Genomic DNA, 17,849 nt, shown 5'->3' on the forward strand with positions numbered 1-17,849 from the left:
ACCTAACCTAGGTAGGCATGTGTGTTGGTTGGAAAGGAGTTTGTCCAAGGGGGGAATATTGTGATTGTATGCTTAGTAACCGTAGTGTTGTCGATAGAAACAATGATATGCTGATATCTATTAAGGGGTGAGGTGATGACTACTTTCTCATTGACACAGTGATCGAGAATTTTCTAAACAGATGTATTTCGGGGGAGGATAAACTTGCTGGGCGCATACCTATTAGGTACACAAATAATGTTCATTGTTATTCCAAGAAAAAATGCCTAGAAAAGACACTTCCTTCTGAGTCATTGACTACGACAAGTCTTCACTGATATCTTTTGCCCCCCAACTTCAACTTGCTCTCATAGACACTGGTCAAATGCGCCTGACAGCCATAGAAGCCACCTCCTGAAGTCTTGATAACGAGCGTAACGACACATGGATCACCACGGTCATGTGTTCGGTTGACAGCAACTGAAAGGCTCCACGGCCCAGCCAGACGGAGCGGAGATATGGCCCCTTGTAAACGTCCAGACCAACAATATGTTCTAGGCCTCCATGGATCTTAAAAAGGGTTCATTCGTCTCGTATCCACTCCTATATTTGGCCTCAAGAGCCTCACAAAGGACCCTGGAGCCCGACGACGAAAAGGGGGGGCCACCTGACTGATGTCCAAACTTTTTAATAAATGCATCCCAGCATATAGAACCTATGAGGAATTATGGAGGGAGGATGGAGGCAAAGTTGGTTCGGTTTGGATCGACGTGGATGGAAGTGCTTGGCTTGCTCGCTTTCTAAACAACGATGGTAGATATGCTTAGGTTAAGCCGTTGTTGGTATCAAACACAGTCAAGATATGAATAGCTCAAAGATGGCGGCTGATGATGCCAAATATTCCCGTCATTGTGTGTGGTTGTTCATCGTGCGTAGGAACATGTGGAAACTGGACGGTAGATCGGGTCCCAAGCGAACCGGGAGGCTCTAGCCGATGCAGTCGGGTCTGTCGGCTGACCACCACGGCCGTCTCGGGGAACTTGCCACGATGGAGCAGTAGGCTTTCGAAATTCGTTCAAAGCGACTGAAAGGTTGAAAAGGAAAGACAAAACACAATGTCTCAACAAAAAGGGTTGTATCAACGTGTTGAAAGTGAGACCTGCCAAGGAGGAAGCGTGCATATCTATAACCGTAGATATTGGGGACAGCGTTGGGCTTGGATGTTCTGGGAATGGAGACAGAGCCTTACATACAGGAGGCAATAAATTTTGACCAAGTATGATGAGACATGACAGTCCATTAGAATTCAAGGATTATCTAGGGATTGTAAGTTTAATCGTGGTATTAAGAGAGAAAGCTGTGTGCTTTCAAGCTCAGTTTAGATACCAGTCCCTGGGTCTGGATGGCACAACTTGTACCTTTCACAGGTATGCTCATGTAAATCGGCTCAACCAAAAAATTTACAAATTCACGATGGGTCCCAAATGGACAAAGCTCTTCACCCCCTTAGCCTGATAGCACTCCCTTGTTGGAACGCTATTGGATACCTAAGCATGATATGGATATTAATAGTTTAAGGGGGGTAGTGATTCTATACGATTCTTCTGTTCCCGGCGATTCACTCCCGGGCCCCAAAGCTAAGCATTGATGGGCGAAGTATTGACCAGTGACAGTTTATAAAATATATGCTTAAACCTTAAACCCACATTTCACAATGATTTTCCAATTGGAATATTCTATTATTCGCCCTTCTCTTTTAATTCCTACCCTTTTTTCTCTCTCTTTTTTTTGCCCACTTCTGCCAGACCTACTGGCTATTTTATTCCATTTATCTTAGGGTTTTCTTTCCGATTTGACCTACTTACCTAGGTACTTTTACCTAGTACTTACCAAAAACCATTCCTTTGGTCGGGGGAGTTTCCAGGGGACCGCACCGCATGAGCAACGTGTTGCTATATTTAGGGGTTCAGCTTGGGTGTCGAACAGTTCTGCCTACTCCTACCAATCTTTAACACCAGTACGTAAATAGAAAAGTGATCTTGCTAATAAGAACTAGGCTTGAACATAGATCTCGATGGGAATTGCTACCCTGAAATTTGGTAATTGCCGGTAGACACAGTACTGTAGTTGATACATCTCCTAACAAAAAGAACCCCTAACAATAGCCGGAATATCTTGATATCATTGAGCCAAGTACTTAGTTACTTAGTAAGCACCAGAGAAGTACTACATACGTACCTAATCAAACCTGGATAATTCAAGTTGGCATCTGGTATGTATCTCAGTGCAATATACGTACATACCTATCTAGGACACCTATCTGCCTACCACTCCATGCAAAAGTGGTTACTCATAGACGAGGCTCTACTGTAATACGAGTTCCTGTCACCTACGTAGCCCGCATTGCAAGTAATGTGAATGATAACACAGAGACCTACCACGCCGATGCCTACAGCTTGCCGATTCAGGTATTCTATATTAAGCAGCTATGACCGATTTGAGCATCACCTACGCCACCTCTACGCATCTTATAGAGGAACACTCGAGAGTAGGTTTATAAAAAAGATTTCCCAGATCTATTCGACCCAGCCTACTGGAGTCCTTGCAACGCGTGGGTGCCGATTTGTCGTGGCACGAATCGTACGCCTCGCCAACAGCGCCATGGGAACAACAACAACGTGGCTATCTAACTGTGCAAAAAAGAAAACTCGTCAAGCATTGCTGAATATCACGCCTAATTATTTCGTTATGCAGAAAGTTTGGGCATGGAAATCAAGGAAAATGGACTCCAGTGCTGGCACTTGGTAGCCCACCGATATGGGAAAACATGCTTGTTGAACAAAAGATGGGAATCGAAGGCATCTCAAACAACAGCCGCACACATACCTAGGTAGATAGGTAGGATATATAGGTTTGCCTATTTTGCTCATATATTTTATTTTCTCTCTCCTTCTTTCATTCCAAGTCTAGATTTCAGAGCCCAAAAGCAAGAATTTCACACAAATACTTTTTCAGCCTTTGTATTCTTTGCTCAATTCCTCATCCCCTTCCCCCATTTTATCACACCAAACACAAAAACAACAACAACAACAACAACAACAACAATCACCACCAACACAGCAGCGACTCTCCATAGTCGCGAATTGCTGCAATGCCGAGAATTCGCAAGCCCGTGAAGATGTCGGTGTCGGGACAAGCTTCGAGGGCCACATTCAGCTACTCACCGCCGACCCACGTGCGCGTCGGCGTGGACTTTTTCGTGAAGATCAAGGCGCCCGCCAACGACCACAACGGCGGATTCGCCGCGGTGACGCTGGTCCGCGTGCCCCTGGGCGGCGGCGAGACCTCGGGATTCAACGGGTCGGCGGCGCTGCTGGAGGGCAACCTGGTAGGGAATTGGAAGTCGGAGCCGGGGCGCAGCAGCAGCGGCCGCCAGTACCACTCGATCGAGTTCAACCCCGTCCGTGTCAACTCCACCGGCTGCTTCTTCCTCCGGGTCCAGATCTACAGCGCCCCGGCGCACAGGGACGACGGGAGCGCCGTGGTGGAACACGTCAGAGACCTGGAGAGCGATACGTTCTATGTGGAACCATGACAAGCACTGTTTTGTAGGAGGTATGTTTTTTTTTTTTTAACCAATCCCCAATCTCACTCCCCCCTTTATTTGTTAAGGAACTTGACAACTCACCGGTAATAGGACAATGGCGAAAAACGAAAAACAGAAGCAAAAATCAAAAAAGTCATAAAAACATCAAAGCTGAAAAAAGTTAAAACAAACAAGAAAAACAAAATTAAATGTACGAACTGCATGGGAAAAAAACGGGAATTTTATGATGGGAGGGAAATTTGGGATACTGTATTTGGAAAGGGAACGAGTAATGATTTATGAGCTGGTCTAATGACTGACGACGACACACTGCATACTGCATAGAATTGGGTTTCCTTCGTTGGTACGGATATTACTTACAACAAGTAAATTGGGGGTTGGTGATAGAGAGAGATGTATGGGAATCACATATTACGAGTCCATGTAATCTTGAAGAAGATCCGAATGATGAATAGTTACGGCTTATTGGCCATTCCATCATTGCCTTGCCTGCTTAAGGTAGTAAGGTAGTATGCGTCTTTCCACCCTTAATAAAATGATGCATCTTATAATATCCCCCGAGAATTCTTCTTCTGCCTGTGCCGAAATTTCGTTTCTGTCCATTCGCGTCCGTGGGATAAGGAGATCTCCTATAGATAGCCGTCAGCAACCTGCATAGTAGTACGCCCCGGGTTGCAAAAAAGTGCCCGGTTGGGTTCAGTGCCTGGTATGATGCATTTCAGGTCTATAAGAGAAAGCCCAGGAGGTCTAAACCCTGTAAGCTTCTTCCAAGATGATACCCAACTTTTTGCTTTCGCTGAAGCCAGACAGTCTGACAGACAGTCACCGGTGTCATAGGACTAATCAGAGTGTATATTCTGAATATATCCCAAACATCACGACACTTACCGACCTGCTGACAATGCACAATAGTACCTGTGTAGACACCAATCCACCTAGGTAAAGGCGTGTAACGTTGCAATTGTTGGGTTGACCTGCGCTGAGGCAAAGTTGACAGCGCATATGAGCAAAGACCTAACATTTACTTGACTTTCATCACACCGTAAGATGTAGGTACAAAGCACGACAAATAAGAAGATGTTTGGAAGATGTTAGCCTACTAGGTGGTACTTCGTACATAACACGAATGAGCTGAACTGCTGAAGAGGGTTAAATTTAGGTGTTGTGGGTTATGCAGTACTACTATGTATGTAGGTTAGGTCTGTACATATGCTGGAGTCTGGTAATACTACATGAAGTATATGTATGTATGTCATAGAGATTCATTAGAGAAGCATGAGGCAGGAGTCTAAAAAAAAAGGAAAAGTTGTAAAAGTTGTATAGGCGGTCTACATGTAGTAATGTACACATATGTCACTGGTGGTACGAATAGTTATCTCATCAACTCCAATTAATTAATTGTTAATTGCAGACCCACTTATCCTTATCTTATCATGGAATGGCTCCACTAAAAATTTCCATCGTCAACCATCACGAACGAACTTTGAACTGACAATCCCCCACTAACAACGACAACAACAGCAACAACGACACCTACTTCAATCATCATAATTACTAAGTACCTACTCCAATACCCGGTACTAGGTACTCACACGTCACCTCGACCAGAACACAACAAATTTCACTTGCAACCTCTCCCACAACCACCAGTTCAATCCCAAACCACCACATCACCAACAGATCGCATCGCCAACAACCACCAGCCATGTCCTCCATCCGCAACGCCGTGCAGCGGCGCGTGCACCGCGAGCGCGCGCAGCCCCTCGAGCGCTCCAAGCTCGGGCTCCTCGAAAAACACAAGGACTACTCCCTCCGCGCCAAGGACTTCAACAAGAAGAAAGCGCAGCTGCGCGCCCTGCGCGCCAAAGCCGCCGACCGCAACGAGGACGAGTTCTACTTCGGCATGATGTCGCGGAAAGGGCCCGGCGACCGCCTCTCCAAGGGGAAAAGCTGGACGGGGACGGTCGATGGGGATCGAGGAACTGGGAAGGTGCTGGATATGGACACGGTGAGGCTGCTGAAGACGCAGGATGTGGGGTATGTGCGTACGGTGAGGACGAGGGTGGCGAAGGAGGTGAAGGGGCTCGAGGAGAGGGTTGTTGGGTTGGGGGGGAGTTTGGAGGAGGTGGAAGCTGAGGATGAGGACGAGGACGAGGATGAGGAAATGGGAGAGGCTGGCTTGCGGCCGGCGAACAAGGCGCAGGCGAAGAAGATAGTGTTTGCGTCGGACGCGGACGAGCAGAACGAGATACTGCGACAAAAACACTCGAAGGAAGAAGACAACGACAACGACTCTTCCTCCTCCGGTAATATACAGAGCGCCCCAGACGGCGTAACACCCAAGAACCCCAAGAACTCCCAAAAAGCCCCAGCATCAACGCCACAAGAAGAACTCCTCCACCACGCCGAACAACAGGCAAAGCTCCTCGCGAAGCTCCAGCGACGCCTGCAGAACGCGCGGAAGAAGCTGCGCGTCCTCGCGCGCACCGAGCACCAGATGGAGCTGCAGCGAGCCAAGATGGGGAAGAGGATCACGTCTATGAACGGCGTGACCAAGGCTGGCAAAAAGTTCAAGGTACGGGAGCGGAAACGATGAGTATCTACTCCTGTTTATTGAAAATATATGTGTCACGGCCAACCATTATTAGAGAATAAAGAGGTGGGAGTTGAAAAGGAGGTGGAAGGGCTGAGATAATCAATGGAGCTTGTTCTTGAGTCTTTTATTCATTGCAGATGGCGTTTCGGCACCCCAGGGTGAGAGAAAAGGGGCCTTAGGCCTGTTAGAGCTAGCTAAACTACGCGATATCCCGAAAGGGATTTCACCCCTTCCTTCCAATATATACTCTTAGCATATACAAGTCTCAAAGAGCCCATTATCCATGCAGTGCCTTGAGTAACGGTAATGTACCTAGGCCTGCCTCCCTCACCGTTGCCGTGTTTGATATGTACCCGCAACCTTATATTACATCCCTTCGCTAGTGTCTGGGATGAAGCCGAAGAAGAGAAAAAAACGGCCCGCCTGCTGCATTAATATGGACTACCCAAAAGGGGTATATGACTACTAGGTAGATAGGTAGGTAGGTAGGTATCTGGCGTTGAGATTATATCCATCTCCGTAGACCCTCAACCATGAACCTACAAACCTACATAGTAGGTAGGTATCCAATCCAATTCTATCCCCCCACCCCCCCTTTCTTGTAGCCTACTCCCGCCTTTCCCCCCCAAAAAAAACGCCAATTAAAGCTTTTCACTCGTCAAACACTTGCTCAAGCCGACCACAATCGCCATGAGCGCCTTGAACGCCAGCGTGAGCGCCCAGATCACACACTTGAACCCGAAGCCCAGAAGCTTGAGCACCGTGCGCGCCGTCCCGGGGAGCCGCTCCTTGTCTTTGTCCTTGATGTTCAGCTTGCCGCCCAGGCTGCTCGCCTGGCTCTCCAGATCGAGCTCCAGCTCCTCGATGCGGCCGCGCTTCCTGCTCTGCTTCTTGCTGCTGCTGCTGCTGACGCCCAGGATCTTGCCGCTGAGCCGGCTGCTGCTGCTGCGGCGGAAGTCCGGGTTCGAGGTTGAGGATCGCAGGTGCGCGGGGGGCGGCGGCTCGAACTGCTCGACTAGCACGTTCCTCTCGTCGATGTTCGCGATGAGCAGGAGGGCACACACGGCGACGTCGAGGATGTAGTAGCTGTCGATGCGCCCGGCCACCAGCGTGTCGAGCTCCATCCACCCCTCGCCCGTGCCGTCCCGCGTTAGCTTTGCGATGTGGTGTGGTGACTCGATATGCTCGACGGTATACTCCGTGCGGCTCCAGGTCGGGTTGCGCTCTATCGTGATACAGAACGGTGTTGCGAGCGCCGGGTGTACTAAGAAGTAGTTCTGGATATCTTCGTCCCAGACCAAACGTGCGCATTCCCTTTCGGCTGCCATGACGGCTTGTATGTCGTCCGGTCTATCTAATGCTACCTTGCTCGCCGCGCTTGGATATAAAAGGGCGACTAAGCCGTCGTTCGGCGGTAAGCGACGGGATGGCTCTTCTAGCGTGGTGACCATAGCTTCTTGCCACGACTTTGTCTCGGACTCCCGGAGAGCTCCTAGAAAGCCACCCGATGACCTTGGGCTTGCGGCTGGATCTTTGTCTTTGCAAGGTTTACTTGGGTCGTGTCGGCTGAGTGTTACATAAGCAGATGCAGAGGTCGGATCTACTCGCATGTGATAGAGTGGTTGTGTGGTAGATGATGTTAGATTATAAATCGGCGTGTCCTTTTCTGGGATTAGTTTCATGCAAAAACACCGCCCTTCTAATGCAGAAGCCTTCCATCCATTGGCTACCTTCCAGAAGTCGCGAAGTTCCTCCGTTGTGTTCACTGCTGGAATTACAGGAGGGTCTTGAGGCCGTCTAGGCCATCGCTGCTGCGTCGAGTTAACGCTCATAGGGCTCCGTAATGGACTGAGCATTGGCGGGCTTCGACTCTCGGGAATATGAGATTGCCTATTGATTACAGTCCTTGGGATGTGAGTTGGACTTGTTTGGGTTGGGTAGTACTCTTGACGGTCAAACGGTAGAGTATGATCGTACTGTGGGAACATCGAGCGAATGCCTGGTTCTGCCACTGGCCGCGATGACGATGAATCGTCCAGGGGTCTCTTGGCGATTGAATTTCGTGACCGTCCACTTTCACTCCTCACCAACGTGCTTGTCCCTGAGAACGCTGTGTCTGTCCGTATTGGTACCTCTGACGCTGGAACTGGCCTCGATACTGACGGCCCGGCCTGGGCCTGATAATAGTATGGATTATTGGAAGCCAAACCTTCGTTAGCTCTAGAGGGTGAACCATCAATAACGAATTCGGACAGATCTTCTGGTGTATGCCGTCCATTTCTCGGGGGCGTCATCTCGAATGATGAGCCTTGCTCCCGATATGATTGTGGAGTGGCGGCGCGCGGTTTAGGAGTCGACTTCCGCGGCGGTGACTTAGTATTAGGGAAGAGGGAGAGTCCTCCAGAAGGCCCACTAGACGGCATTGTCTTGAAGCTATATATTTCTTTTCTTCCGTCTCAAACGAAGAATAGCCTAAAACACCAAGTTTCTATTTATGAATGAGGGTAGAAACATGAGCACTTGTCGAAATATTCACTCCAATGCAGCCCACTGCAGGGGCGCGATCCCGAGGTTCCTGGTAGGGCAGAAAATAGAGTATTCAGCGAGGTTGGACACGATCGTGCATACCCGTGTGTGTACAAGGAATTCGCTAGGAATTCAATGGTCGAAATTCGGCCCCGATTACCAACCAACAGAGGAGGTACAAATTCAAGGGTGCAAAAATGGAAAAGTTTCTTCAACATGTTGGATCGCGAAGCAAGGGAGGACACGAAAAGGTGTATATACTGCCTGCCTACCTACCTACCTACCAACAGCCATAGTGCATGTAGTGCGTATAGTGTGCATGCCACTCACATGGTGTGCATGAACTCGGAGCTACTACGTAGTGAAGCACCAAGACTATTGTGTTAAGCGCTGTGCACGCCGTTCGGGGTGGGGTGAGGCATCTCAACCAGCCACTGGAGAAGGGTCGGTTTAGAGGTCTGCAGTCCGGCAAGCACCCGTGGCTAGGATGTTAGACGAGGTGCCTGAAGAAAAATTGATGATTGATAGGAAGGAGGGGAGACAATCAGATCTGATTTGTGCATCCCAAAATAGAACAATTGCTCGCAGGTGAAAAGAAACAAGCGGACCAATGAGATAGAACATCACACCACATGTTAGCCGCCCAGCTTATGGACCTGAACGACCTGAACTAGCGAAAACGGCAACTAAACAGAGCCAAGATATTTGAAGCGCGCGGGGGTTGGCTCAACCGTGTCGATTTTTAGAGATTGGCTCCTGTCAATCTCACGGTAGGTCACGCATCTTAGGTTAGATCAATGATCTAGTATCTCGAGCCAAGCAAATATCGTTAATAAATCCGTAGATCTTAGGTCCAGGTCCAGACTTCCGTCACCATCCGCATCACTCCCACCATCATCGTCACCATCACCATCACCATCACAATGTGAAAGAATTCGGATGATGGATGAAATCATCAAACTATTGAAAAACTCCTACTACGAGATTAAGATCGGAGTTTATTTTTTCGGTATAGAATGTGATCAAGTAGAGGATTGGATAAGGTACGGTCGTGTTAGGAAATGAACTTTTAAGGTGAAGATGATTTTGCAGATGAATTTGCAGATGAGTAGGAAAGTTGATAAGCAGATGGAAATGGTGCAAATGATACAAATGGGGAATTAGATGGAAATATTCATTGGGCCCTTTTTACGATTTCATCTTGCACGTGATCTACCAATATTTACTGTAAGTTAGGTACTTCAACCTTGGAAGTTTGTACTTGGTACCCTATGCCCATACATACCTTGTCAGCTGCAAAATACTTCTACGCATTTATATATTAATATACCGGCCTACCAACTCAACCGCAAGGTCAGAGAAATATTCTATTATCTAGAATCCACAACATTGAAGTTCAATATGAAGACCTTGTTCTTTTTCTAGTTTTTCGTAAAAAGGGGGAGGAGGGGCCCGAGGGGGTAAGGGGAAGAATCTCGATATCATATATCAAAGTCACATTTATGCGGTGCTAGCCAACCAGTTACTCCAACATATAACTCGCCAGTAATATTTCTCTCCAACTAACACCATCTTGTTGCCCAGTGCATGTTCTATATGCCGGGTGTTAAGCCCCCAAACGAAAGGGGGCAGTTGCACAGAGATATGAATACAGAGATCGCGTTAGGACGTCTGACAAGGCTTATATAATAAAAGATATTTAAAGTAATACGAGATATGATTAGGTGGTGGCTTTTGCTACTGTACCTACATACTAAGTAATCAAGTTGACTTCGACGTTGAACTAAACTGCCAAGACAACCCCTTTTTCATCCAGTCCTCCTATCCTTTGACACTGCCCAATGTTTTCAATGATGCAATTCAATCTAGGGCTGTTTGATTATATGCTTAATGGGCATATGCATTAAACTCAGAGATATGATACAAGTTACCGCAATTTATTTGACTTCCCAGTAAGCACCTAACCTATAGCTTAGTCTTCCCGCCCCCAGTGCCGTGAACGTTCCACCATTGCCCCCGCGATATCTTATTCAGCCAAAAGGTATTTTATATCCCCTCCCCCTCCCCCTCCCAAAAAAACACTGTGCCTTTCTCAACTGTGCTCCAAAAGAACGCCGCAAACATAGGCAGGCTTTCGAAAGTGGCGTGTGAAAGGGCGGCCTGGATCCATCCTCGTGCTACCCCCCCCTTTCCACCTCCACATCCACCTCCAACCGCCCCCCCCCCCCCCCATCCGTTTTCCGAGACATACATATCGGGCTCAAACGGGCTCAATGAGCCGTGAAGCCGGGCCCGACGAGGAGGAGAAGAAGAGCGAAGAGACACTGGCCTCGGACAGACAGTGCGTGCAGAGGCGCTCGCAGGTAGACGTGAACAGGTATCCGCCTTCGTCGCCACAGCGCTTGCACGTCGACGTCCTGAGCGCGGCGTAGAGGGTGCGGCAGGTGATGCGCCGGCTGGTGTCGACGGCGAGCATGACGCACAGCGAGCTCTGGTAGTGCGTGGTGATGGCGCGGTATTCGCGGAGCGAGAGCGCTATCTCGGTGGCGCGCCTGTTGACGCTGCGGAAGCTGGTGAGGGAGCGCAGGTCGAGGTGGGAGACGACGTCTTGGAGCAGCTCGAGGGGGAGGATATCTAGGACGCCGACGTCGGTTTCTGCGGGTAGATGGAGGGCATCGTCGTCTTGCGACTGGGGAGCTGGATGGTCGTCGGCGTCTGCTACGTGCTCGCTGAGGCGCAGATGGCGGTAGAGCGGCTGGTGCATGGCGAGTGATAAGTGTTTGTTCTTTCAAGATTTCTGTTCCGTGTCGTAGGTCTAGGCAGGTATCCAGCAATCGATACACTAAGTGTTATTAGGAGAGGGAAAAGGCTTTGCCCTACCTACGCGTGAACTTGACGAAGTTATTGTTATCGGGCAATGGCACATTTACGATTACTGGGAATAATTGAAATTTGGATCGAAATACTCCGGGCTGAATTGACCAGAGTCCGAGGGGAATGTCCGGATGATATGCCCCCTAACTTGTTCCAAGCTCATCTTGGAGATTTCATTCTGGGGAAGAAGTGCAACAATGGAAGAAGCCATGTACATCATTACTATCTCCATCTCAGCTAAAGTTAGCCCCTCGGCATAGCACACACACACACACACCTCGTAGCTTGTAAAAATTATCAACGGAAGATGTAACTATTTTCATTTAAAGCTTGTTGCTGGTTTTTTTTTTTTTTTTTTTTTTTTTTTTTTAGTTCGTGATACATGTAGATGATCTAGAACTAGATCACGATAGTTCAAGAAGCAAAAATGTCTCGGAGCCTAAGCATTCTTTCTTCCAGGTACCTAACTACTATTAATATCAAACCTACCTCCACTTAGATGGTAGATTGCTAACTTGGGCCCTTTTGCGATCATTGCATACTATTATCATACTCTGTAAGTTAATACTCTGTAAGTTAATACTCTGTAAGTTAATACTCTGTAAGTTAATACTCTGTAAGTTAATACTCTGTAAGTTAAAGGTAGGCTGGGACAATTCAGCCTCGCTAGATTTAACCAGTTCCAAGTCATATCATCAATTAGAGTACAAACACCAGGCCAAAAAGCTAGGCAATGACTGAGTACCAAGTAGGCTACGCCTTTCACATGAATCATGTGCCTTCGGGTCTTTGCCGAGTACTTTGAGAAGAAAATAGTAAGAAACCAGGTCACGTGATACCCCTTAGAGCTACCACATCCGCTTATGAAACGGACAACATAAACTTCGTCCCTTCAAGCTCAACGTTCCCCAAGTCTGGCTGGTTCAACTTCATTATAACCTCAGCTCCAATAAATATTCTTCCAACCCTCTAGGCACTCACATAATGGACATATTTGTAATCAAACGTTGATTTATGAATGCTACTCCATGGCTATTGCGCTTCTGGTATACTGTCCGCTTTTAATGAGTTACGCAACTATTAAAGCATAATGTAATCGTGTCACTAATGGCTCTATAAGTAAATAATTAGGGTTAGGTTAGTTACTATTCAACGAATTATTTTACATTCGGCCCGGCCCCAGATTAGATGTGATATTCCGGGAAGGGCACGTGACGGCCCGGATTAAGCACGCGACAATAACACTTCCAACCATGCATTGAATCTCTTAGCCATCTAGGACATCCTGAAGCTATAAGTTGGCCAGTTCATCGATGGATTATTATTTCGATTAAGCCATGCAACTCTTCTAGGTACTTGCGATTTTATTTTATTTTATTTAGGTATGTGGCTTGATTTGCCAAAGGGTATGTCGTCTAGAGGAGCTCATAGCTAGCTCTTGGAGATCATCTTTCTAGTCTTTTCTCTGGTTCATCTCAAATCAAATATCTTGCTCAGCTAAGCAACACATACTTTGCTTTATAAAAAGGGGGGACAAGCCAATATCATGCCCATCAAGATGTTTTATCTTTTTTGTTTCATTCTTTCATTCTCTCTTTATTTTAGCATGCATGAAGTGTGAGTATCTCATTGATTCCTTCTAGATGCCGTAGACCACCTTGGTAACCAGCTTGATTATCCAATGAACCCAACCCATAGGCCCATAGAACCTCCCCCTCATCTGTGAGACTAGGTAATTTTCTTTCCATTCTATTTCCCCCTCCCCCCCTCCCTTAACCATCCACTTCATATCCATATTCCCTAACAATATTTCGGCGACTATAATACGACAAGTCAACACTTTCAGTTCAGATAGTTTGATTGATGGGCATTATTTTTTCTTACCAGGCTAAGAAATCATTTGTATACTCGAATCTCGCGAGTGACCAGCTTGGCTAGCGTCTCTGCAATTTCTCGCTTCTTTTTACAATAGACCGCTTCGAAGTATATATGTAGTTGGTAGTAGCCTGTCTCGTGTATAGCGAGATCGACAAGCTCGATTCGTGCAAGGTCCTCTATATTGTGGCCGGTCGGTTTGACGCCGAAACACATTACTTTTGACAGAGTTACGTTGGCGTTATCTCTGACCAGGACTTGGGAATTCACGCCACGATCTCTGGGGTCTCGGTAAATGGGGCATCCTGTTTCGTTGTTGACATCAATGCTTAGATCGAATCTTACCCCCCTGGTAGCATCGACTGGCGGTCCTTCGCATAGTAAGTCTGGTTGAGGAATAGGGAAGTCGGGTGCCAGAACTATGGTGTCCGGGCTCGTGACTTCTACAGCGGTCAGAGTTATTCTGAGCATTTTTGCTACCTTTTCGCGTTTGCTTTTTATTGGAGGGAAATTCTATTCGATAATCCGCCTCTAAGTTAATTGCTCTTGTGAATCGGTAAGGTGTTCCGGCTCTATAAATTAACTCTTCGCGGTATGTAATTTGAAAGATTGATAATTTGGCTTGAGATGAGGCCTGGAATAGATATGGGAGGTATGGTAGATAGAATAAATATCGAATATTGATGCTTTGGCCAATTTTCTGGGGCCTCCATAAACTGTCCTTATTTTCAATGTTATTCTAGACACGGCTTTTCAGCCGACATGCACTGTACTAACATAAGTTAATAATAAACCATCCTGACATCCATACTCACCCTTGTGACTCTTTAGGTGGCAATTTTCTCAATTGGTACTGTGGTCGTGGTCAATGGCTACTGCACCTAAGGCGGGTGACCTGGCAACCAAAGAATGTGGACAGCCGTTACTCAGGCTTCTCTGACGCCATCATAATCGTGTATGCCTATTTACACAGCGAAGAAGGAAGAGTGATCGAAAATACAGTATTCCATAGTAATAATCCGTATATAGGATGTAACAAGAAGATTTTCGAAGTTTGAAGCTTTATGTAACGTCTACCCAGTATGTAGACGAACCCCAAATTTTTGGCCCCTTTTTCACTAGCTTTATTGGATATATGGATATGATACAAATTCCATGGCAACCTGGAAGCTTAATGATAGTCTATTGTGCTGATAACATGCCCAGGCTCTGGTCTTCCCAATAGCAAATAAACCCTTAGATGCCTATTACCTATAGTTAGATAACCACCAAAGCATTGCTAAACGATACATAACATATTTAGGATCTTCAATGCTATATGGTTGTCTAGGTCTTACGTATATGTGTTAATTGAAATACATCATTCCCGTGAAAATTGCAATAAGCCGGTCTGAAGTCCTACCAATCCCAGCGTTACTCTTAGATCTAAGAAGCTTATTCCAACTTAGAACATGGATAATTTAACCTGGAGTCTTTGATACTGATGTCTCCTGATAATACTCCCACTCTTTCACAAATATTAATAACCTTGTTGTAGTCTTGTCCTGAAACTTCACATCCTCCATTTAGATGCATTGAACTTCAGGCTAGTAGGAATAGATTTCCACTAACATACAGGTATCCCAATTCTTCTCATATGCTGGAATAGAGACATGGTGAAAACTACATACAGCAAAACTGTTGTAAATAGAAAGTACTGTGACATAGCATGAAACACATTTCCAGCCGATATAGTAGCGATTACCTAGGAGACTGGGGCGGCATCAACAAACACCTTTTGTGAGACTCAGCTAAGCCAATCGGAACCGCAACATCGATATACTTAGTGAGTTGCGAAATCCACAGCCCATCCTCCGAGAAATGACAGAACCAGCATAGACGGTTCACGACTGCAGGCTGGCCTCGAAACTTGAACCACTGCTCCATGGCTGCGCTGCCCTTCCGCTGAACTGGGTCTACAACGATGCCCTTTACTCTAAACCAAGTGAACTGCAAGGCCTCCGTGAGCTCGGGGGAGGCAAACGTGTGGATGAAAGATTCTGGTGGGTTGAATTCGTTGCAGCTGGCTGTGAGCTTGGTATACACGGGGTGGTGGTTTTTTCTGTACGCGGCAATCTGATATTCTTCTAGAAAGCCCCTCAGCGTGCAGTGCATAATCACATGGAGTTCCTCGTTTGTGAATTCCATTGTCAGATAGTTTATTTCGCAACAAATGGTTGCTAGGAAACTTTGTGGAATTTTAGATAGATATAATGTTTTCGTTCTAGGCGGTGTCAATACCTATTTGAGGGAGGTTGTGTGTAGTGTTTATACTTCTACTATGTAGTCAGTCAGGGGTGAGCATCTATTTATATATTTTTCAACTCGTTCAGGGAAGACTTCGGAATGAAGCGTGATGCACTTGCACGTACGACTACGTGTGCCTAAAGTCATTCCTTCAACCATGGTATCACGGTGCAAGCCTAAGGGCATTGTTCATATACCTAAGACTAAAAGGAACCACTCTGTTCAAGCTCCATTCGGCCGCCGTCTAGGTCGACAACAGACAAAACAATATCATTATGACACAGTGGTCGCTCGACAGCACACGAATGCTGTGAGGCTCAGCTACAGGTGACTTATACTTTTACAAGCCTACGCTCAGGTGCTGTGCTGTTTTATATTGTAGTCTGTAGACAGTGTAGTACATAGTACCTACAAGGTGGATACCTACCTAGTAGTACCTACGTAGATAGTGTTCCTAAGTACCAAAAGTCCTAGGTTAAAATCTACAAATGACGTTCTCACTGATTGAACTCCTAAGGTTTGCTTCACCAGTTTTCACGTTCTGTAAGATCTCACTTGTTGCCTATCTGAGAAAGGCCACAATCCAAACAGCGCTGAGGCAAGCATCTCTACGCCCCTTTACAAACCCGTTGTACAGAGCTTATGTTCAATTGTCAAGCTTTGCAAGACATGACCACCTGATGGCCCTTCATGTCATGCTATGCATAGGTAGAGTCGACGTAGCTACGGATCTTCTCGAGCTTGTATTATAACACGCAGGTGGTTAACCCTCCTACTTAACGTGGGTTACCCATTTTTACATTTCTTACTTAGGAAATATCCTTATTGGAATGTCATGGTGAGCTCGAACTAGCAACGTTCCAACTGAAGTATGGAGCCAGTAAAGATAGGGGGGAGTGGATGACTAATCAAACTCAACTTCATATATGGGGAATCATTTAAAGGTTCATGTCACTCGACTCAATTGCGTGATAATTCTCAGGGAAGAGTTTTGATAATAAATTGCTGGTGAGTAGAGTGTAATCAACAGTGAAGAGGATTGAAAGGTAGAGGTTTGTCCTTCAACAAGATAAATATCCATTGGTGAAAAGGGGTGCTATAGATACGAGTGTATCTAGCGTATAAAATTATTTTTTTGTTTACAAAACCGCACCCATTAAAGTATGATTACTACAGTAGATCAAGGTAGGATAGTAGCAAATAAAGTGAAGCAATTGCAGTTCCCTTGTATGTACCTTGGAATAACACCCATGTTCGAAAGAAAAGGGGGGCAGACGCTTCGAAATTCGCAAGAACGGGCAGAAACTGGCCGTTTCCAGTAGTCACGAAGCTCTGCGAGCGTTCATTGGTGTTTAGCTGGTCAGGAGAGGGCCCTGTGGTGTTTGTATTCCACGCACTTTCCCTAGATATTCACCGTACAAAGCCAAGTACTGCGTACCTTCGCCCTCAGGTAAAACTTATAGGTCTAAAATTTGTGTCTATGTGCAAGCACCTATGGAGCAGAAGTTTAGCTCATTCTACTCCCAATTCGCCCTCATGGCGTAGTAGGAAATAGAAAGACCCGGGTGCGAATCCCGGTGGGTGCATCTTTTTTATCGGTTTGCGGAGGGTTCGATTCGGCCTCAACCTACCTAATGGATACCTCCACCACATCCCCCAGTCAGCCTAGAAGCCTAGCCTAGAACTGAGAATATTCACAACTACATCCATCACCTTCACGTAAAATAGCAAAGTGCTTCAATCAGGTGCATATGAGAATTCGTGAACTGTTAAATACCTGCTACCTACCATCGCAAAATATCTTCACCACTTTTGCTACTATGTACACATACCTTCACAATATCATCTACCGCACAAAAAGATGATCTACTTCATCATACCGCCGTTCATTGCTCTCCTCACCACTCTCCCCTATCCATCATCCATCGTACCTGAGCATCCAGGCAGTATCTAGTTATATACCAACCCATTCTATCTGCTGCAGGCAACTACAAACCGTTGTCCCCCACCACCCTACCCTCCTTGAATCCCTACCCATTTCTGCCACCATTCCCACCATCTAAATCTTTATCCCCATAACCGGGTACCTCACCTTCGCTCTTGCCG

At 46.5% G+C, this 17,849-nt stretch overlaps 7 protein-coding genes and 1 non-coding gene across 8 annotated transcripts; 3 read left to right on the forward strand and 5 right to left on the reverse strand.

The window, feature by feature from the left end:
* Window positions 1-191: 191 nt before the first annotated feature.
* On the reverse strand, window positions 192-1,495 carry GGS25DRAFT_506471 (uncharacterized protein). Its single transcript, XM_049262308.1, has one exon. The coding sequence runs from the start codon at window positions 1,158-1,160 to the stop codon at window positions 903-905; it is 258 nt and encodes an 85-aa protein (XP_049112889.1). The 5' UTR covers window positions 1,161-1,495; the 3' UTR covers window positions 192-902.
* Window positions 1,496-3,020: 1,525 nt separating this feature from the next.
* On the forward strand, window positions 3,021-3,942 carry GGS25DRAFT_444150 (uncharacterized protein). The gene has a single exon (XM_049258764.1). It carries the CDS (start codon window positions 3,131-3,133, stop codon window positions 3,572-3,574), a length of 444 nt encoding a protein of 147 aa, XP_049112890.1. The 5' UTR covers window positions 3,021-3,130; the 3' UTR covers window positions 3,575-3,942.
* Window positions 3,943-5,063: 1,121 nt separating this feature from the next.
* GGS25DRAFT_506476 (U3 small nucleolar RNA-associated protein 11) lies at window positions 5,064-6,734 on the forward strand. Its single transcript, XM_049262309.1, has one exon. It carries the CDS (start codon window positions 5,292-5,294, stop codon window positions 6,180-6,182), a length of 891 nt encoding a protein of 296 aa, XP_049112891.1. The 5' UTR covers window positions 5,064-5,291; the 3' UTR covers window positions 6,183-6,734.
* Window positions 6,735-6,776: 42 nt separating this feature from the next.
* GGS25DRAFT_506477 (uncharacterized protein) lies at window positions 6,777-9,209 on the reverse strand. The gene has a single exon (XM_049262310.1). It carries the CDS (start codon window positions 8,603-8,605, stop codon window positions 6,824-6,826), a length of 1,782 nt encoding a protein of 593 aa, XP_049112892.1. The 5' UTR covers window positions 8,606-9,209; the 3' UTR covers window positions 6,777-6,823.
* A 1,212-nt stretch (window positions 9,210-10,421) lies between these two features.
* Window positions 10,422-11,887, reverse strand: GGS25DRAFT_506479 (uncharacterized protein). Its single transcript, XM_049262311.1, has 2 exons — window positions 10,819-11,887; window positions 10,422-10,749 (listed from the first exon to the last, which is right to left on the reverse strand). The coding sequence occupies exon 1, from the start codon at window positions 11,470-11,472 to the stop codon at window positions 10,969-10,971; it is 504 nt and encodes a 167-aa protein (XP_049112893.1). The 5' UTR covers window positions 11,473-11,887; the 3' UTR covers window positions 10,422-10,749; window positions 10,819-10,968.
* A 1,591-nt stretch (window positions 11,888-13,478) lies between these two features.
* Window positions 13,479-13,928, reverse strand: GGS25DRAFT_534516 (uncharacterized protein; the record flags this gene model as incomplete). The annotated part of the gene is made up of 1 exon (XM_049265778.1): window positions 13,479-13,928. The coding sequence occupies one exon, from the start codon at window positions 13,926-13,928 to the stop codon at window positions 13,479-13,481; it is 450 nt and encodes a 149-aa protein (XP_049112894.1).
* A 1,269-nt stretch (window positions 13,929-15,197) lies between these two features.
* GGS25DRAFT_525272 (uncharacterized protein) lies at window positions 15,198-15,644 on the reverse strand (the record flags this gene model as incomplete). The annotated part of the gene is made up of 1 exon (XM_049264749.1): window positions 15,198-15,644. One exon carries the CDS (start codon window positions 15,642-15,644, stop codon window positions 15,198-15,200), a length of 447 nt encoding a protein of 148 aa, XP_049112895.1.
* A 1,587-nt stretch (window positions 15,645-17,231) lies between these two features.
* Window positions 17,232-17,329, forward strand: GGS25DRAFT_t105. Its single transcript has one exon. It is a non-coding gene; the product is annotated as a tRNA-Gly (tRNA).
* The last annotated feature ends 520 nt before the right edge of the window (window positions 17,330-17,849 follow it).

This window comes from Hypoxylon fragiforme (genome assembly GCF_022984875.1).
Source record: "Hypoxylon fragiforme strain CBS 206.31 chromosome Unknown GGS25scaffold_9, whole genome shotgun sequence".
Taxonomy (NCBI): domain Eukaryota; kingdom Fungi; phylum Ascomycota; class Sordariomycetes; order Xylariales; family Hypoxylaceae; genus Hypoxylon; species Hypoxylon fragiforme.